A 22,172-nucleotide genomic window follows, 5' to 3' on the forward strand; every position below is an offset into this window, starting at 1 on the left:
CTTTAACATGAGCTGAAACAAAATATAAAGTAGGAGATTATATTGTACATCTTTTTTTTGTAGGGTTGAGGTTATGGCATGCAACATACTAATGGTACTTAGTATGGTATAACAACAATAACAATAACTATGCAGCTGTTCCAAACAAGTTATGATCAACTATATGAATCTTCACTAATCATATTCCCCATTTAGATTCATTTTAGGCCAAAATAAAAACAAAAATGGGTATTGAGCATTGAATTTATTCCATGTTAATGAAATGCTTTCAGTGTGAGAAAGCATGGTGGAAAAGAGAAGAGGGAAGTTTGTGCAAAAAGCATGTGAATTTTTCTTAAAGAAAATGGTAAAAACTGAAAAACTTCTCTAATGGCGTTTGGCTGAAATCATAAACAATTGTGCCAATAGATGAATGTCAGGTTTCAATAATGGGAAAGAAAAAGGCCGTCAAACCTTTGGTTTAGTGTAATAAGAGCGAGTTAATATGTGATGTGTGAGTTAAGCGCATTATATTTTTAAAGTTATGGGTTCACATTTTTTATTGAAGATAAATTTGTATACTGCAGAAGGATAGAGGGTGGGCCCCAAATTATAATGCTCCATCCGCCCCTAGTCGCATTTGAAGAGTGAAGAAGGATAGAGGGTGGGCCCAGTATCCACCGAGTTCTAAACTGTGCGCCACTGTCCCTTATTAAAAAAAAAAAAGTTAAAGGTAGAATTGGGGTGCTTGAGAGCAGAAAGATACAAAGAAGTAAAGTCTATTGAGAAAAGTAGCCAAAGAAAGCAACTTTGAAAATCTTTTAGTTGGAAGGTAAGTAAAAGGATGCAAAACCATTATAAGAAAGGTGTAAATTTGATAAACAAAACTTTTGGATTCTCAAGATATCTTAGTGTCTGGACATTCAATTAGAAAACCAATCAGTCATAGGCAAAGCTCAACTTTATTCAATGATACTCAATAAGTAAGAACCTAACTGCTAAGTTAACTCCTCCACATCATTGAATAATCAATTGCAGCAGAATAATTTTTTTTTTTTTCTTACTCTCATTTTTCCTCTTCTCAAAAAACTATCGGACAAGACAGACAAAAATTATGAAGAATGAAAACAAGAATAGTCTGAGGTTGACAATTCAAGCAACATTATTATTTATGTTGCCAGCCACTCTTTCTTGATATCAAATGTGTAGTTGATCTCCAAATAGCATTTGTTATCATCATCAAGGAACTGAAACAAGAAAAGAGGAAATTCTTTAATCAATATGCATAGAACAACTTCTAGAATGATGCCTATCAGGTGCACAAGCTCAACATGAAAATATCTAAAATGCCTTCAGCTTTAGGCTATGCTGCTCGGACTCTTAAAAAATGTCACTAGAATGCTTGTCGGATCCTCACGTAGTGCATTTTTTAAGGATCCGATACAGGTGCAGCAACATTTTTGGAGAGTCCGAGCAACATTGGCTTTAGGTGCTTGGATCCAAATGTTGCTTATGAACCAACCTAATAAATCTTTTTTTGGCATTATCATATAGTGGCTCGACTCGATGAATGAACCTTCTAGAACAATAAACTTTTGTCCTATCCACAAAGATGAAAGGAAACAACAACTGATTCCCCGATATGGGATAAGTTAAGGATTTAACCTATACACACTAAAATTTTAACGTATTGCAGCAGGTAACTTGCCTTATGAAAATAAAATAACTAATTCCACTTCTTATAGATGGTTATCCGTAGTTATCATTTAGATTTCATGTACATTGTGAGTGCAAAGAAGTTAAACTCTAAAATTAGAGAACCATATGCAAACAACTGCAGTTTCAGTCAGTCCATGGTATTGAAGCACATATATTCACCAAATTCAAATAGTGATATTCGTCCTGATTGTCCAGTAAATAAGGTCATGGACAATAACAAAAGAGTTTCAATTCTGGCATATATAGGAACTGTTTGTCCACACAAACTTTTTCCTTTTCTCAAAAACAATGTTTGGTTAATTATACATTCAATTAATTTTTTGAAGATGAACCAGTTTTTCAAGTGAAAAATCTTTTTCTCACAAAAATTAATCTTTTTTTTCAAGTTAACAAAATATCAATTTCCAAATACCTTTTTCCAACTTTACTCCAAATACTACTTTTTGTCAAATATCACATTTTTTATGTCCAAACACCTACATGGTATGAGGACCAAGTGAAAATAGTAGATACAGAATATGTCAAGAGCATGTAAGACAGAAAATTATACCTTTGTCCTTGCTGAGTAAGATCCTCTTGCAAACATACCAGAAGGGGTAGTCTCCTCCGGCATTTCATGTGTATAAGGCTCCGACTGAGGACTGAAGGCCCCAATCATTTGTTTCGTGCTGTCCACTGAAATAAGATACGTGAAAAAGGAAAAAAACATTTGATCAAAAACATCATAAATAGGTGTCTTTCACGTGAGATAGAGACAGCAAAGTATAGTTAGTACCTCTGATACCAGTTTTCCAAACTGTATTCGTGTATTTGAGCCCTGTCACTATATTGTTGCTGACCTGAAACGAGAATTTTAGGCTGTATTTGCTCCCTTCTTTCAGAGTAAACCATGGGCTCTTGGGATTCCCGTCCTCAGGGATTGGGAGAACAATATCAGGTCTACCAGGGGACTTGATATCAAGGCTCAAGATCTTCACGTCTGGATCCAGGGATTCTATAATTTTAAAGCAGGGCAAAAGATGTCAAAATTTTCTGTTGAAATGCTTCTTACATGAAGGCTGATCAAGATTTTAGTAATATGCCACTAAAAAGCTCTCAGGTTTCACTGAAGAAATTTGTGTACTAATAAGAGATAATTTGTTGATAGATATAATGAATTTTAGACCTTTTCTGCACCACATATTGCAATTGACAAAAGAAGCAGCTTCTCTGCGAATTGATAGGAACAGTATTGACACTTGTATAAATATTCAGTCATCTAAGCCACATACCTATGCTTCAAAACAGGTGGTCCAGTAGCAGAATTCTATTTTTCGCTACTGAAATTCATGAAGATGAAGTCCAAAATGAAAAGAGAAAATGCTTTTCTCACTTGAATATCACACGGGAATTGTTTACTAACTTATTTCTCCAACCAAAAGACTCAGACAACGTGGTTTGGAACCTATCAAGTAGTCACATCTTATTCTCTGACACTAAATATTATCAAGATGGAAGTCCTTGATGCAAATAAAATCTATTAGTAAAGTCCTAACCATAGCTTTTACCAGCTGAAAATATTCCAAGAACTGAATCCAAGAAATCCTTTTATTTTCTTTACATGTGCATATACCTCATAGGAATAGGTGAAGGCAATACCTCACATTAAAACTAGTTAAAGACTAGGAGGCATTCCACCAGAAGGATCTTAATTTGAGCTTTTGTCCCGGAAGAACAGGTTAGGAACATGACAGATTGGAAGTTCACACAATTTGCTATTTATTATGATATTCGAAAAGGCAATCAAATCAATCAATTAATCAGCTATGCCCCAATACATGTGTTGGGGTCGGATACAGATAATTTATAACCATTTAGCTCTATTTAGAGTCATTTCATTCTAATACTACACATATTCCCAAAAAATCAGTCTAGAGAAATCGAACGATTATATATTATCATGCATTATACGCGTGCCGCTCCACCTCCCAAAGTAGGGGGTTAAGGTCTGCGTACACACTACCCTCCCCAGACCCCCCTTGTGGGATTATACAGGGTATATTGTTGTTGTTGTTGTTGTTGTATGCATTATACACGATAAACCACGAATGCAGTGGGAAAAAGAGGACCACTAATAGAAGGTAGTGTCCCGTGGATTATGTTATCGAACTTAAACTTCCATCTACTTTCTGGACTTAAGCAAACCCCGTATCATACAATATGTTCTTTCAAGCTATAAATTATTATGAGGGATAGTCATCCACATCATAACAAGGAAAAGCAGAAGAGTCCCAGATTTCACAGGCTAGCTCAGGATATATTATTAAGAATGTTAATGGTAAATAAAGAAGGGAAAATAAAACACTTAAATTCTACATGTGGATTACTCTTTTTTGTTATAGGAAATGCTACAAAGTTCATGCAGCAAATGTTTAAAAAAAAAATGGTTACCTCCAACAGAATTGATATCCACACTTCCAAGAAGCTGCTCCTTCCACCTTCTCAAACTCTCATCATCCTAAAATGCCAAAAAGAAATCGAAAAACATAACCACACATTTAGCACAAAAAGAAAAAGAACATTTGGTTAGACAGAAAGATGAAATCTTAAAGGGGAAGTTACACATTCGGCTGCTCAGTCAAAAAATTATTTACAAAGGCTAGACGATATACATATATTATACACTAATTATACATTTGTCTGCTACTTTTTTTATGTGCGGCTCGGCTATTCAAGGTAATTTCCCATCTTTAAATGGGAAAAATGGGAAAGACAGAAAGATGCAATCTTAAACAAATACGCCTCAGTCCCAACAAGTTGGGGTCAGCTATAGGAATCACCACTTATTCATTTAAGCTCATTTCATATCATCATTGTCATGCTAACTATGCAATCTTTAAAGAGTAATTGACATAAATAGACTCCCACCAAAATAATAGCCAACAAATGTATACTTTTTGTATATTAATGTATAATATACATAAACTATACATTTTTGATACAAAATAGTTTACATAATTGGCTAGGGAGGGTAATTATTTAAGCTCATTTCATATCATCACCATACTAAATATGCAATCTTTAAAGAGAAGACACAAATAGGCGCCCACCAATATAATAGCCAGAAAATGTATATTTTTCGTATATTAATGTATAATATACATAAAATATACATCTTTGATACAAAGTAGAGTATATTTGGCCTGTGAATGTAATTATTTAAGCTCACTTTATATCATCACCATACTAAATATGCAATCTTTAAGGAGAAGACACAAATAGGCGACCACCAAAATAATTGCCAGCAAATGTATATTTCGTATCTTAATGTATAATATACATAATATATACATCTTTGATACAAAATAGATTATATTTGGCTAGAATATGTAATTATTTAAGCTCAGTTCCTATCATAACAACAACAACATACCCAGTGTAATCCCACAAGTGGGGATTGAGGTCATTTCATATCGACATCATACTAAATATGCAATCTTTAAATGGACAAAAAAAAATGGGAAATTCATAAAAATAGCGCCTTATCTTTCTCAAACTGTTCTTTGAGAGTGCATCGTCATGCTAAATAAAAATTGACATAAATAGCCGCCCACCAAAATATAATAGCCAGCAAATGTATATTTTTTTATATATTACTGTATATTTATACATTTTTTATTCAAAATAGTGTATATTTGCTAGCGAATGTAATTATTTAAGCTCATTTCATATCATCATCGTACCAAATAAGTAAATATGCAAATCTTTAAAAGGGAATTTCATTTAAAAAAAAAAAAAAAGCACCTTATCTTTCTCAAATTGTTCTTTGAGAGTGCATTGTGGACCCAACTCAATCTTGTTATTAGTTTCATCTTCTTCCTCATCCTCAGTAGTATAAAGAGAACTCTCACTCATTTGCCTACTAACATTTTTCTCACCAGGTTCATGTTCTATCTCAGAATCAGATTCAACAATTGGTGTTGCACTTCCTCCTTTATTACCCTCCTTATCAGAATCCATATCTGCTACTTTTTGTAATTTCAAAACAAATTACCCTAAACAGCCAAAAACAAAAGGGCTAACTAGTCTTGCTCAATCAAGAATAACAAGAAAAGCCACACCCCAAAAAAAAACAAGAACCTGTCTTTATTGAAAAAACAAGAAAATGGGGTCATGTAAAATGTGTTTAAAGGATGAGTGAAAATGAATTAAAGAATACCAAGAAAGCAAATACCAAGAAAGGATAATGATGGTAGGAAGAAGAAAAAAAGAACGGATGAAAGAGAGAAATATGGAGAAATAATTGGGTTATAATGTGGTGATCCGATAATTGTGAGGATTAAAGTGAGATAATGAAAAAAATTAAGGGGAGAGAAAAAGAAGGAAAAGGGAATGGTGGTGAGTTCATGTGAAGGGTGGATTCCATGAAGGAAAATTGTGAGATGAGACAGTTTAGGATTTGGTGGCCCTACTTTGACTTCTTCATATTGAAGAATTAAAATAATATGTAATATAGAGCCCGTTTGGATCGAACATAAGTTGGGCTTAAAATTTGTTTTATTTTTGTTTGGGTTTGTAAACAAAAAGTCGTTTTGTCTTAAAATAAGCTCAAAAAAATAATTAGATCTATTTGACTTAGCTTATCTAAAAAGCGAACATAAAGTGAAAACGAACATAAGCCAAAAAAAATAAGTTGGACTACCCCAACTTATTTTTTTCAGCTTATAGAAATAAGCTCATCCAAACACCCTCATAATAAGTGGTGTTTAGTAAGCAGCCTAAACTTTTCCGAGATATAATTCTAAGACTAATTTATTCCATTTAGGAGGTTCGATAAAATAATATCAAGTTTAACGGGATAAGATGAGATTTCCAGGATTAAATTTGAGATAAAATTTATATCTTGTTTGATTGACGGTATAAATTTATCCGTCAATCAAAGAAAGTATAAATTTTATCTTGTCCCACCTTATCTTCTATACCAAAGGACTCCTAAGCTAACAAGTTTGCATATAATATAAAATGGATATTAGTCTGGATTAGAAAGCACTAGAACATCAAAATTGTCAACCTTACTTGTGAAGTGTCTTTCAAAGCGAGATTTTGATGTACGAATTCGAATTAATTGAACTTCAAAAACAGATTTCTTTTAGATTCATATATGCAATACTACATCACATTTAGAAAAAAAGTATATTTTTTATTATCCTTTCTTTCTTCTCAAATCTTGATTGATATTATTAGTTGTAGTTACAACTTTATCTTCAATTTGATTGAATCTCCTAAGTTTGGCGTTATCACAACTTCTTAAGCTTTAAGATTTAAAGCATCGAGTTTGAAAATCTTAAAAGACTACTCTTACACAAAACAATTCAAAAGATACATTTAGAACCCAAAAAGTAATATGTTAACAATCTATATTCTTTGTGAACTTCAAATTCATGCTACGTTTAGAAGGGAAAGTCCACAAGTAGATACTTTCTGATCGCTATTTAATATAGCCGAATTTAAATAATATTTAAAGTTTAATCGTCTCATAATCAAACTTTAGATCTTGAGTTTGAAGTTTTAAATTCATCATATTTGAAGTTCAAACTTTAAATCTTCAAGTCTGAAATTTGAAGTACAGAATCGAGGGCAGAAGTTAAACTATGAAAGTTCAAAATTTGAAACTAAATACATTCTTCAAAGAAGAATAAGCAACGCCAATAAGAAGGGTCTAAGGTTTCCTCCACCTCGCTAAACTTTTAAGAACATTATAAAATTGGCTCTAATTTAAACAGTGTGGGTGTGTTCGGTATGAAGGAAAATGTTTTCCTCAAAAATGTGTTCTTGGAAAATAAGTGAATTTCTACTTATTTTCTCATGTTCGTTTGGGTAGCGGAAAATAAGTGAATTTCTTACTTATTTTCTCATATTCGTTTGGTTGGTAGAAAACATTTTCAGGAAAATACCCACCCAAGCCTCACAACTCCACCCCAACCCAACCCCCCAACCCCAATTTTTTTTGAAGTATTTAATTTTTTTCCCCCCGGTGTGGACCCATACCACACCAACCCCCACAACCACCCACCCCCCACCCTAAATTTTTTTGGAAGGGGTGGTGGGGTGTCGGGAAAGGGGGGGTGGGGTGGGGTGGGGCAAAAAACCAAAAAAAAAAAAATCAAAATTTGTTTTTCAAAACAAAATTAATTTTTTTTTAGGGGTGGGGGGAAGTGGGGATGAGGCAGGGGTGGGTGGGGGGTGGGGTGGTGCAAAAAACAAAAAAAAAATTCAAAACTTTTTTTTCAAAACAAAATTAATATTTTTTTGGGTGGGGGTGGGGTGGGCTGGCAGCAGGGGTGGGGTGGTGCAAAAAAAAAAATATTCAAAACTTTTTTTTTTCAAAACAAAATTAATTTTTTTTTGGAGGGGGTTAGGGGTGGGGCAAGGGTGCATAGGGTGAGGATAGGGTGGGGGTGGCGTGGGGGTGGGGTTTGATTGCGGGTGGGGGTGGGGTGGTGCAACAAACCAAAAAAAAAAAAATTCAAAATTTTTTTTCCAAAACAAAATTAAATTTTTATTTGCCAGGGGGTAAGGTAGGGTTGGGTGGGTAGGGTAGGCATGGGGTGGGGTGGGGGAAGGGGTGGGAGTGGTTGGGGGTGGGTTGGGTGGTTGGTGGAATGCACTCATAGACTTATTTTCCATACTTTTATTAGGGAAGTCATTTTCTCCATTTTTTAGGAATTTGTTTTCCTAAAGAAAATATTTTCCAAAATTTTTGACCCTATATCTAAAATCAGATGCTTTGTGCCATTTGCCTATTTCTACGTACGTTTACCGGGCTTCTGATGCTATATATTGTGTAATTTTCAGTGATGGTTTCAAAGGGACAATTGTTTACTAAATGATTACCTTTTTTTTATTTCTCTTATAATTTATGGACCTTTTCAACTGTAGTCTAAAGATCTCTTTCAGCAAACTGAAATTTTTTTGAGAAAGCGTTAGACGATGGTCTAACATTCTGTAAGAATAACAAATGTTAGACGACTATCTAATATTTTATTTGTATGTTTGAGAAACATATGAGAAAAAATTAGATCGGAATCTAATATTGTTCAGAAGGCTAATATTTCAAGGGATATATTTACACATTCTTTAAAAATATGAATAAAACCTAAATGGTGGCATAAAAAAGTGACATTTACGTAAATCAGCCCCATATATGCAACTATGGCCTACTATATATGCAATTATGGCCCGTTAAGGTTGGTGAATCCAAATTATCAGCCCAATACAAACAACAAAACATCTTTCTATTCTACTCCATCTCATACTACAAAAACCAAAGTATCTAATCAAAGATCTAAACGAAAATTCCAATCACAAACTCGATCGAAAAAAGAAAAATCCATCGAAAGCAAAAAATGGCAGCAGATTTAGTATTGGATACAGCAATTAGAGATTGGCTATTAATTCCACTATCATAGTGACGGTCCTAATTGGAAAACTCTGTTACATTGTTGCTATCAAGAACAAGTTTTAGTTACAATGTGCGCGTAAGTTAATTTTGCCTATGAAGTAGGAGTTCGAGACATTTCAGAAAGTTAAAATGGTTGAAGGTAGTGTAATGTTTGCTGATTGCGCACTATTTTAGTTGTATTTTTTTAATAATAATTTAACAACATAAATTTCCAGTTAAAAGGGTGTAGAATATTATTTTGTGAATTATAAAAACGACTCTTTATAAAATTGAGGAAAAAGTTATGAACAATTGGATAATACATGTAACTTTTGCCTTTATAACAGAATTTATGACCAGTTTAATACTACAGGTAAAATGAATAGTACCAAGTTTTGTCCGTCCAATAAAAACTTATGAACAATCGAGCAACACATGCAACTTTTGCCTCTGAACCGAAACTTATGACCAATTGAGTGGTTTCACTGTCATTGACTAGTTGGAATTCTCCGAACTTCTGTCTCGTTGACAAAACTGATTTATGCCAATGGATGATGCTTTAGCCAAATATGGAGCTTTTCAAGATGGCATGCTCATAGCAGAAGTGTTCAATAAAGCCAAAAGCATGCCCAAGAAGGCCTGTGGAGCTTACAAGATGGATAAAGCTCAAATGCCCAGTTTCAAAATAAGGAAAGCAAAACTGAACATTCAAGCTGATCGACATGTTCCTTGGGATTTCAATAGGCCTTTGAAGAATATGAGAGCAACCATTAGAGCCAAGTCTTAAAATTATCCGGATGGGAATTTTTTCAATGTTATAATTGCACAACTTTTACAAAATAGGGACAAAATTTAAATAGTAGCAAAATCAGCCCATATATCCGTCTAGGGTCCGTTAAGGTTCCTGAATCCAAATTATCAGCCCAATAAAAAAAAAGTTTGACCAGTGTGTTTTCTCAATTATTACACAAAGGGCAATTTGCAGGATTGACCGTCGCTGGGGGTGGTCTTTAATTTTTATCCCTCAAAATGGTGGTCTAACTTTTGTCCTTCAGGCAGAATTCTACTTTGCAATTTTTTTTTTTTTACTGAGCTGAGGTTCGAACCCACAACCTCGGGGTATTAGGCGAAGGACAAAACTTAAAGATCACCAATTTGAAGGGAAAAAATTTAAAGACCACCCCAAGTGAAGGTCAATCCGCGCAAAAAAATGTTACTCAAATCAAAAGCCTAATTCTCAATTATTACTCAAATAAAAAACGAGTACATCAAAAATAAAAGCTAGTGGGACAGACCCATATCCCATCGAACCAGACATAGAAACATCCACCCTAGCTAAATCGTAACCAGTGTATATTCTTATGCAAGGGTCATCAACAACAACATACCCAGGTGTAATTCGTGAAATTATGAGGGTCGATAAAGAGGTAGAGTTTACGCGATCTCATTCTCGCAAATCTATTGGGCTTCAGTATGTATCCTATTATGGCCCATTAAGGTTTCTAAGCCCAAATTATTAGCCCAAATACAAACAACAAAACATCTTACTCATCTCGTAATTACCTCACTACAAAACCAAAGTATATCTGAGTAAAGATACCAAACTCGATCGAAAAAGAGAGATCCATTGAAGCCAAAAAAAAAAAAAAAATGGCAGAAGATTTAGTATTGGATACAGCAATTAGAGATTGGGTATTAATTCCATTAAGTGTAGTTATGGTTTTAATTGGAGTACTTCGTTACTTTGTTTCTAAGCTAATGAAAGGTTCTTCTCAAGTGCCTGATCCTAAAATTGTCAAAGAAGGGTAATTTTTCTATACATTCTTTATTGGATTTTAAGTAATTCTGTTATTTTGTTACTCAATTTTTTTTAATTTTGAGGATTTGATTTCAGGCAAGTGATAAAAAAGGGTTCTTTTCTACACTTTTTAATAAATTATGTATTTTTTTTTGTCAGAATTTTGTTGCTATGTTTTGGGGTTTTGATTTTTGTGGATTTGATAAAGAAGGTTTTTTTTTTTCTACACTCTTTTTTACGGGATTTTTAGAAATTATGTGTTTTTTTTACTGAATTTATTGGTATGTTTTGGGGTTCTTGATTTTGTGGATATGATTTCAGGCAAGTGATACAGAAGGGTTCTTTTTTACACTCTTTCTATTGAGTTTTAAGAAATTATGGTTTTTTTTTTAAAAATAAAAAATAAAAATTGTTGGTATGTTTTGGGTTTTTTTAATTTTAGGCAAGTGATATTTTGGGTTCTTGATTTTGAGGATTTGATTTCAGGCAAGTGATAAAGAATGTTTCTTTTCTATACTTTATTTCAGGCAAGTGATAAAGAATGTTTCTTTTCTATACTCTTTTTATTGGGTTTTAAGATATTATGTTATTTTTATTAATCTGGATTTGTTAATCTGTTTTTGGGTTTTAATAAATTGTGTTATATATATTATTTTTTTTGGGAATTTTGTTGCTTTGTTTTTTGGGTGATTTTGTGGATTTGATTTCAGGTCAGTCATAAAGAAGGGTTCTTTTACTAACTCTCTCTATTGGGTTTTAATAAATTGTGTTTTTTTACTGGTTTTAAGATATTATGTTGTTTTTGTTAATCTGAGTTTGTTAGTCTGTTTTTGTGTTATTTGATTTTGAGGATTTGATTTCAAGCAAGTGATAAAGAAGGGTTCTTTTTTACACTCTTTCTATTGGGTGTTGAGAAATTATGTGTTTTTTTACTGAATTTTGTTGCTATGTTTTGGGCTTTTTTCATCTTTTGGGGGTTTGATTGCAGGCAAGTGATAATTAGGGCAAGGAATTTGAGAGCTGCAGCGAATTATATTCCAGCTAAATCGTTTCGTGCTAGGAAAGTTTATTACAGCAACGAGGTACAACTTTGTATTTAATGAAATATTTCTAGTTTATTTGCTTGCTTGATTAAATACTTTGATGTTGATCTATGAAAAAAAAAAAAAAGATTCTTTTATATTATTGCCTCTGTCCCAATTTATGGTAAGGTGTTTGATTGGGCGCAGAGTTTAAGAAAGAAAGTAAAGACTTTTGAAACCTGTGGTCTAAAACAAGTCATAGATATTTGTGTGGCTATAAATGATCTCATTAAGGGTAAAATGAGAAGTTTGAAGCTAAGTTGTTACTAAATATAGAAAGGTGTCCTTTCTTTTTGGGACTTGAGTAAACAGGAAAGATTGTCAGATAAATTGGGACAAATGGACTAGTTTATTTGCTTGCTTGTTGAATAATTTGATGTTGATCTATGAAAAACAAATATTTTGGAAAAAGCTTCTGTTATGTTACTCCCTCGGACCTCCGTCCCAATTTTTGTTAAGGTGTTTGACTTGGCATGGAGTTTAAGTGAAAAAGGAAGACTTTTGAACCTCGTGTTCTAAAATAAGCCATAAATATTTTTGTCGTTATAAATCGTTTCATTTAGGGTAAAATGGGAAGTTTGAAGTTGGATTATTACTCTATATAGAAAGATGTCGTTCTCTTTGGGACTGACTAAAAAAGAAAGAATAGTATTTATATAAAATTGATTGTAGCTAGTATGTGAGATGAAAAACAGGTATAGCTACTTTTAATGTGATTGATGCTTAATTTCTATGTTTACTATATGAGCAGTTGGATATCCTAATCAAACTCGAATGGATAAGGACTTCATAGGTTTACTTTCATTAAGTGAATAAATCACGAATAGATCAAAAGATATAATGGTGCCGAGGTATCCTAATGGGTGAAAAGAAAATTTTAAGGCGATGATGAGTAAGAGAAAATTGAAACTTTTACAACTTAGTCAAAGATAGGGGTTGAGAGAGAGAGATACAAAAATCTGAAAAGAGTGGTAAAGGAGGGAAAGAGAGTGCTGGTAAAAGCTGGAGCAAGATACTTGGTGCAACCGTGCAAGTAATCCAGTTCCTTTTTGATTGCTGGGCTACGGAATTGAACATGAGAAGCTCTCGAGGTCTTTTTGCTATTACATGTGTTACATCAGTCTCTTTTAAATGCAGAGATGTCAACACTCCTCTAATCTGATTTTTTTAGTTTGACTCATATCTAAATGAAGAGTAAAGCTTGATTACAATGTTTTCAGGGGAAAACGGATAAAAAAACTTGTTACGAAGTCCACTTCTTTATAAGATTGAGATGTTATCAGGATAAAAGTGGGTTCTGATTGATTTTTGAGGTAGAATGATGTTCAACGAGTGATGACTAGTTGAGGAGAAAATTGTAGTTGAGGAGCATGGACACCATTTTGGGAAAGACCACACGGAACTATAGAAGTATATGATTATCCTTTTTCGGGACAGTGGAAGCATCAGAAAAGGTTGGCTCTGCCAGTTTGGACATGATTCAGCCTTTTGTTGTTTGATAGAGTGTTTCAGGCTTCCTTCACTACACTTACCTCTTGGCAGCTTAGTAGTTAAGATGCTGAAGAGTTGTTCATCAAGGAGGTAAAATAGTTGAATTACTAGTGAACACTAGCTAATTACCACTAAGAATGATGATAAGGTACTTGAAGTGAACAATGAGGAAGCTAGTAATAGTTGATTGCTGGAGTGAACATGAAAGTTCTGTTCAGCTAAAGCGACCGCAAGCGTGTCTATGTACAACTATGAAGTTTATTTGTTGAATTTGAATATTTCTTCTGTAATTGGTGCAAAGAGACTGGTAGAAACAGTGCCGCATAACCAATTTTGAAAAATTAGGGGGACATGATTTGTATATGACTAGAATTTTTTATTTATTTATGTGGATTTTTTTATTTTTTTTGAAAGGGGACTTCTTTACTATAATCTATTCAAAGTTGTTACTAAAATACATATAGGTCTTTGCATCATCAAAGTAAATTGTTGTAAGCTACTAAAAGAAAATCATTCAGCATCACATATCAAAAAGAACTTCAACATCTATGCATAATGCCATACATAAACATATTGATTTTTTTTTTTTTTTTTGATAAGGTAAGTGTTTTATTAACAATTGGGGAAGACCTCGTATACAAGCCGTATAACAAAAGAAGAGAATCTACACCAAAACATATTGATAGATGCTTGTCATACTTCTCATTTCAAGGGAATTCAAGGGGTTGGTAAAATAAGGGAACTGAAGATTCAACTTTTTCTTAAGCTGACTTTACTATAAAATAATTTTGTTGGGTGCGTGAGAAAAAAAAAGAATGGTGACGCAGTGCCCTGTTGGTGTCCCACTGGATGACATGAGCAATTGTATTTTAAGAAGTAAATGAATAATTAGGAACTGGCCCCGGAAGTGTCTGAGTGATGGTATGCCATTTGTTCCAACTTGAATAGCTAAATAGGTCGTTATCTGAGGTGCTATTTTTAAATTATAAACCTGAGAATAATACTATTATCCAGTAATTAACTTGTCCGTGATTACAGGGTGCTAGATATAAGAACATGTAGGTTAGTGTGAATCCATTGAAAGCCTTAGGTTGTTTAGGAGCAAATTGTTTACAAATATTACGCATGACAATGCAGGAAAATGGATTACTATATGTTCCCAAGGGCCAAGCTCCGAACCCACAGGCACAAATGTTCTCTGACCCGAACATGGCTATGGATATGATGAAGAAGAATTTGTCAATGATAATTCCCCAGGTATCATGTTTCACAATACACGAGTGATTATTGCTGATTCCTTAATTTGTGGATCTAACAACGTTCTTGCGTATTCTCCATCTTGTCAGACTCTTACTTTTGCATGGGTCAACTTCTTCTTCTCTGGGTTTGTAGCAGGTATTCCTTTTCAATATTAAATCGCAGAGTGCTTTCTTATCTTGTAATCTAAGTTACTCGGACTCTCCTAAAATGTAGTCGGGTGCATGTCGGATCCTTCAAAAGTAGTGTATTTTTGGAGGATCCGATACGGGTGCGGCAACACTTTCGAAGAGTCCGAGTAACTTAGCTTGTAGTTAGGGGTGTCAAATGGGCGGGTTTGGCTGAATTTTGGCGGGTCAAAACGGGCTGAGTTAATAAATGGATGGGTCAAAATTTACTTGGGCTGAATGGGTTGGGCTAAAAAACGGGTCATAACCCAACCCACCCAATTCCAACTAAGTTTTAATTTCTGTGTTTGTTCTTTATAATTCTCAAGTACCTGATGAAACTTTTTTTTTTTCTTTGTTAAGGCTATATATAACATATCAAATTAAAAAAAATGTCTTTTTCAAAATACTTTGACAAGGTTTCTATGGGTCAATTTGTACATATCCATCCAATTTTTAGATGGGCTGCAATGGGTTGGGCTAAAATGGGCTGAGCTAATAAATGGGTGTGTCATGAGCGGGTTGGGCGACTCATGTTTTCCCGGGCTAATTTTGACACCCCTACTTGTAATAGTAATTAAATATACATTGGGCTTTGAAGTACATTAAGCTTCATATTCTGTTGTCCTTGTTATACTTACTTAAATTTGGGTTTCTTCCTTGTTATACTTACTTAAATTTGGGTTTCTTATTATTCAGCAAAGATACCTTTTCCATTAACTCAGAGGTTCAGGGCCATGTTGCAAAATGGCATTGATCTAAGCACAGTTGATGTCAGTTATGTCAGCAGTCGCTCATGGTAAACATTAAACCTCAGGACTTATAGCCTGTTTGGTCAAACTTTTAAAATCTACTTCTTTGGAAAATGTTTTTTTGTGAAAAGTGCTTTTTGTTATGTACTTTCGGAAAGTAATAGTTTCTGTTTGGCTAATTAATGTAGAAAGCGCTTTTGCCAATATTAGAGCAGAAATTTGTGCTTGACCAAGGTTCCAAAAGTGCTTTTGGGGAAAAAGTACTTTTTAGCTTCTTAAAGCAGCTTCTGCTACTCTACTCAAAAGCACTTATCTTTTCCCCTAAAAGCTTGGCCAAGCAGCTGGATTCTCTAAAATAAGCATATTTTTGAAAAATAAACATTTTGGCTTCTCAAAAGCTTGGCCAGACATGCTATTAATTTTAATCTTCTAAAGTACTATTGCTTTTGAAGCTACTTTCTGTTATACGCAACTACTTGTATCTAATACTTGCTATAAAACTGTTCAGGTATTTCCTCAATCTTTTCGGATTAAGGGGTTTGTTCAGTCTCATTCTTGGAGAAGAAAATGGTCAGTAGTTTTTGTGGAAGTTTGTGTAATTCTTTTTTGGAAGAAGATGTCAAGACGTGGGCAATAATTTCTAGTTTTAGTTTATTGAAAAGCTGGATTTTCCTGATGTAAACTATTTATATCAATATCTTATGCAGCAACTGATGATACTCAACGCATGATGCAAATGAGCGGATTTGGTATGGACCCCAGCAAGGTAAAATCCTTTTAGGCTACATGCTTTACTCAAAAAATTTATGTTAATCAAGGCCAAACTAACATTAGTCTTTTCACCTTAAAATGTTAGCCTTTGTGCTTGGTTCTCAAAGAGTTTCCCTTTGGGACCAAGAAGTATGTAGTTCGTATCAGCCCTTCCTCGTTTCGTATCAGCCCTTCCTCGTCCTTAGTTTTTCCCGGTTGCATTTTCTCTGCCACCCTGACACTAAAATCAAGTAGTAAAGGAAATAGTTGGTTAGTGGAGAAGGAATGGGGACGTCTTTTTGGCTTGAACTCATTATTCACTAGTCTTAAAGGGAAAGGTAGGGGGTGTCGAGTGGGCGGGTTTCGACTGGATTTGGGCGGTCAAAAAAAATCTGAAATTGACCCACCCAAAAGTTACTTGGGCAGTCATGGGTTGGGCTTAAATGGGCTAAAAAACGGGTCATAACCCAACCCGTCCAATTCTTACTAAGTTTTAATTTCCGTGTTTGTTCTTTTATAATTTTTTATCTATCTAGTAAAACTATGTTTTCCTTCATTATCGCTATATATAACATATCAAATAAAAAGTCTTTTTGAAAAAGAAAAAAAATTGACAAGGTTTTTATGGGTCAATTTGAACTACATATTAGCCCAATTTTCATATGGGCTGAAATGGGTTGGGCTATCATCGGCTGAGCTAATAAATTGGCGGGTTAAAAGGCTTGGTCAAGTCAATGTTTTCATGGGCTAATTTTGCCACCCCTACATTGGACCAGACAAAATCTTGAATCTATCCTTATATGTCTAGTTTCACTGAGTAGCACCTTGGCTAATGGATATTAGGCTGCTAGCTATTTGAAATCAAATGACGATTGACGGCCTAGGCAGGACCAAGAAAATTAATTTTATGATGCTGTCTGTTTTGTGAACAAATTGCTCCTCCCCTTTCTCTTATCTTGCTTTATTTTTACAAAAATAAAATTTCTTCCGCAGACTTTGGGAGCAGAAAAGGACGGATTAGATATCGTTCAGCATGATTGGGCGCTACCTAAATTTGAGCAACGAGCTGAAGCAGTCTTACGGAAACTTGTGAAATGAGGATCTTCTTTGTATTATTTCATATTTGGATATGCAGCATTTTGCTTGCTGATCGAGCTTCTTCTCGATGCATATGGTCATCGTTGCTGAAGGCGGGCTACATTGTTTAAGAGCCAAGATGCTTGTCATAGTAAAATTTATCTTCAGGTTGTTTTCTCTTGACCAAAGTAGAGATTTTGCTGCCACTTCTCACGTAATAGTTCTGAAAATGTGCAAATTCTCCATAACTTTGGATGCAAGTTAGTAATTGTAACCTTTGATGGATTAACCATTTTGCTTGTTATTTATGATATTTTTTCCGTCTACTATATAGAAGGGCGGATTAAATCTCTATCAAAGTGCAGGCTATTGAATTTTCAGATTGACATGAGTGTCAGTTTGTGTATCATCACATTGGGAGCAAATGATGTCTATGTATATTTCAGAAAATGTGGCTCCCGGCTGTGGGCCCTATTTAGTAGCATTCAAAAATCCAAGACCATTCAAATTATTTTTTCTTTCTTTCTAAAAAATTAGCGTGGTATCTTTTCTAATTAATTAAATTGTTCTATACTTCTATTTTGCTACTTTCAATTAAAGTAAACCAATGGATTAATTATAAATTTAAATGGAAAATATATTTGAACGTTGTGTCATTTAGACATTTGAGTCTAATTTATATATTATGAACTAATAAAAGCTTGATTTATTTTCCAACCTTACCAAATAAATTTGATAAACTAATAAGTGTGCGTTGGGTCCAACTTATAACAATGACAAAAAAAAAATAAAAAAAATTACATTTTAAAATTGATCAAATCAAAATTTAATTTCTTATAATAGGCTGCTTGCCTTATTTTTCAAATTAGTTCATAATTCTTAATACTAATATTGTTTTGTCTCAAATAAGAAAGGGAAAAGAATTTCTTTTTATGCAAATTATCCCTTTTAAAATATTAATGAACTATATGTAATGTCATATTGGCAAACTTTGAGTTGTCACAAGCTCCATGTTCAGAGCCAAACATAATAATTTTCCATTTTACTATTTGGGACAAGAAATTATTTATTTTAATTGATTTGATATATATATCTATAAATCGTAAACAAAGAAACTTCAATAAAAGAATTTAAAACTAAATCTTCATAGGATAGTCTAAATACGCTTATGATTTGAAATATATGTAATATTTTTCATTACAGTGACATAAATGATACAAATACTTTATTATGCATCATTTTATTAAGAACGTAAGTATTGAAATAAATATTGTATCATGTTAACATTCTTTTTTAGTATCGGTTAAGATCAATTACACATTTAGTTTTGTTCAATGATTTACACTATTTATTTATAAATCCAACTAATGAGCAAGAAATTGGAAAGTAAATTCTTCATGATAATAACGTATAATAATTCATCTTCATGAAATTATAGATTCAATTTATGAGCAAGAAATTGGAAAGAATGACCTTTAGGGCCATAATGCATAAAAAATCAACCTCGTGAATTTATATTATTATATTGTACAATGGTAAAAGAAATTTGAATGCTAGATTCATAGTACTTTATATTTAAAAAACAAAGGAATTTTATCATAATTAATACTATGCTTAATACATCAAGCATGTTCCAATTGAGGTTGATAAGTAAATGAGGGGACTTTTTTTTTAAATGGTTAATTTATTTACATAATAAGCATTTGAGAATACATACAGAAAGTTTGTCAAAATTTAAGTTTGAAGTATCTAATAGGAACAGTTTATCATGTGTTCAAGTGCTTAATTAGAAAAGATATATGTTTAAGTGTCTAAATAAAATTTGTTGGCAAGTTTAAGAAAATAACAATGTATTAAGCCCTAATACTAACAATACTTGACAAAATTGTAGGATTATATTACTTTATTACTTTAATTATTCTAAAATTTTGCTTAGGACCAACAAAATGTTGGTTAAAATATCCACACAAATTTGTGAAATTATATATACATTTTTTCTTTCAATTTTAATTAAATAGGCAAAATAAACATAAATTTTAAATTTGCTCTATATGTAATGGAGTATGAAATTTCAAAATAGTCACATCGGGCCGTGCGAGCAGGGGTTCAGATTATCTAGTATAGATAGATAGATACAGAGAAAAGAGGCTAATACTTGAGTACATGTTATATTTGAGGGGCACCCAAGGGTTATATTTGTGCAATATTTTAAGGCTTAATATGTAGACATTTCCTCAAATTTGCTAGCAAATTTAGACACTCGAACTACTTGTTCCCAATTAAGCATCTGAACATATAATAAGGTGTTTATATTAGATAATTTTGGTGCATATTGCAACTTTTTCTTGTGTGTTATTTCAAATGCTCATTATCTAGATAATTTAACCACTTGAAATATGTCACCTCATTTAATTATACACATCATCCTCAATTAAAACATGTCTGAGGTTTTACGACTTATTAAGACTAACCGTATAGAGGTTAAAGGAGGTAAGGAATTAAGGGTGATCGGCGGAGTATCAAAGAGATAGGAAAAAAAATTCAAAATTAAGGAGAAAAGCTATGCTAAAGGTTCAAATTTACCCTTGGTTTAAAATATTAATGCTTAATTGCGAGATACGTGCATGGGTTAAAATTTTCTTTTATGCATATATATTAAATGTTGAATCACCTTAACACAGAAGTGAGAATTGATCACATTCAAATGTACAATTTTTTGTATTTTTTAATTTATTTCTAGAGAATAATCTATGTAGATACATCATTATTTTTTTTTAATATCTTTTTAGTGTCTAGTGTAGTTTTTTGTGTTGCAGATTTTAGGATTTGATGTGACTATCTTTTTCCTCTATTTCCGTCAAATCTAATATGTAGAGATTAGTACTCTTTCCGTCCCAATTTATGTGATACTTTTCTCTTTTTCAAAATTAATTTGATTAAATTTTGAAGCTAAATTGGATAAGATTAACTCAATATTTTAAGATTAAAATTTATATATTTGAAAACTACATGAAAAGTACTATACTTGCAATTTTTCTCATATCAATTTGGTAAAGAAATACATCTTACAATATTTGTCAAAGTTCATGCAGTTTGGATTTTGAGAAGCGAAAAATATCACATAAATTGGGATAGAGAGACTAAGAGCCTGTTTGGATGGGCTTAAAAAAAGCTGCTTATAAGCTGTTTTTAGCTTATAAGCTGCTTTAGATAAAAAATTACAAATTATTTTTTGGGCTTATTTTAGACAAACCTCTATAAGCTTTTATAAGTCGCCAAACACTCAAAATAAAACAACTTATAAGCAACTTATAAGCCAATCCAAACGGGCTCTAAATATCTTACGAAGACTAAAAGCGTTAACTTTCAGCAAATCTAAAGGATCAAATCCGTTAATTACATACTAAAGTGATTATTTTAAACCTAATCTCAAACTTAAGGGACCAGGTTTATCAATTTTTCTCAAACTTGACTAAACAAGCTATGCAGCAGTCACAGCTAGCGACCTACAGAAACAACTTTTTTTTTTTTTTTTAAAGCATTTTTTTGTTATATTTGTTTGAACCGATTAGAATTAGCACTTATCATGACTTAATAAAGAATGAACTTTGCTACTGTTAATGGGCAGAGATGTTAATCATCTTCTTAATCTCATTAAAAAACACCAAAATTACCGCAAAGCAATTAAACAAATGCATACTCAATTAATATTCACCACTGCAGCAGACACCTTAAACCAAAGTTCATTACGCATAATATTAACTCTTTGGAACTCTTTAATTAGACATTATGCACTTGGTATTTTCCCACAAGAATCTTTTTTTCTGTTTGAACAATTACAGTTTCAATATCAGCATATGATATACGCCTATTTTGATATCGTTGTTTCGCGAAATGGTTGTGGTCGAGGGGATTAAATCGAGTGAAGTGACTCTTTTGGCGATATTCCCGGCTATTTGGAATGTTAGGTGTTTAGAGTGTTGTCAAATGATTCATTCTTACGGGGAGAAAAGTGGTATCGATGCGTTTGATATACGTGTTATGAATTCACTTGTAGATGCATATGCTAAGTGCGGAAGTATAGACGATGCTGTGAGAGCTTTTGAGGATATATCTTATGAAACAAGGAATTTTGTGTTGTGGACATCGATAATATCAGGATATGCGATGCACGGGATGGCAAAAGATAGTTATAACATGATGGTGGATGCAGGTGTTGAACCAAATCGCGTAACGTTTTTGAGTATGCTCAATGCTTGTAGTCATGGAGGTTTAGTGGATGAGGGGCTCGAGTTTCTTAGAAAAATGGTTGATGAGTTTGGGATTCAACCAGACATTAAGCATTATGGCTGCTTGATTGACATGTTAGGGAGGGAAGGTAGGTTGGAAGAAGCAGAAAAGATACCGTGTGAAGGATGAAATGCACTGAAAGCTCCTGGCCTTAGTTTTACTTAGTGTAAGATTGTAAACTGATTGATAAATTGTTTATGTGTCACATTTCCCTTGATATTGTCCTTTCACCAAATTGGTATTTTTCTGCATTTCTTCGTTTATTCTCATTTACTTTGTTCCTCCTTTAGCTTGTCGCTTAAACTCATCTCAAAGCTTTGGGTAAACGGAAGTTGTCTCCTGATCTGATTAATGCTAGTTTTCCTACTAGAGACGACATTGAATTTCTGC

The 22,172-nt window shown here is 33.2% G+C and overlaps 3 protein-coding genes across 3 annotated transcripts; 2 read left to right on the forward strand and 1 right to left on the reverse strand.

Annotated features, from left to right (window-relative positions):
* Window positions 1–885: 885 nt before the first annotated feature.
* Window positions 886–6,097, reverse strand: LOC132068234 (rho GDP-dissociation inhibitor 1-like). The gene is made up of 5 exons (XM_059461757.1): window positions 5,482–6,097; window positions 4,129–4,195; window positions 2,474–2,692; window positions 2,249–2,373; window positions 886–1,226 (listed from the first exon to the last, which is right to left on the reverse strand). Exons 1-5 carry the CDS (start codon window positions 5,695–5,697, stop codon window positions 1,149–1,151), a joined length of 705 nt encoding a protein of 234 aa, XP_059317740.1. The 5' UTR covers window positions 5,698–6,097; the 3' UTR covers window positions 886–1,148.
* A 4,574-nt stretch (window positions 6,098–10,671) lies between these two features.
* Window positions 10,672–17,800, forward strand: LOC132068235 (uncharacterized). Its single transcript, XM_059461758.1, has 8 exons — window positions 10,672–10,923; window positions 11,905–11,998; window positions 14,627–14,746; window positions 14,836–14,884; window positions 15,613–15,712; window positions 16,174–16,235; window positions 16,373–16,431; window positions 17,409–17,800. The coding sequence occupies exons 1-8, from the start codon at window positions 10,769–10,771 to the stop codon at window positions 17,511–17,513; spliced, it is 744 nt and encodes a 247-aa protein (XP_059317741.1). The 5' UTR covers window positions 10,672–10,768; the 3' UTR covers window positions 17,514–17,800.
* Window positions 17,801–21,368: 3,568 nt separating this feature from the next.
* LOC132066285 (pentatricopeptide repeat-containing protein At1g09220, mitochondrial-like) lies at window positions 21,369–21,911 on the forward strand (the record flags this gene model as incomplete). Its single annotated transcript, XM_059459627.1, has 1 exon — window positions 21,369–21,911. A coding segment is annotated over one exon (543 nt), but the record flags the coding sequence as incomplete, so codon positions are not given.
* Between the last annotated feature and the right edge of the window lie 261 nt (window positions 21,912–22,172).

Source organism: Lycium ferocissimum, chromosome 8 (genome assembly GCF_029784015.1).
Source record: "Lycium ferocissimum isolate CSIRO_LF1 chromosome 8, AGI_CSIRO_Lferr_CH_V1, whole genome shotgun sequence".
Taxonomy (NCBI): Eukaryota; Viridiplantae; Streptophyta; class Magnoliopsida; order Solanales; family Solanaceae; genus Lycium; species Lycium ferocissimum.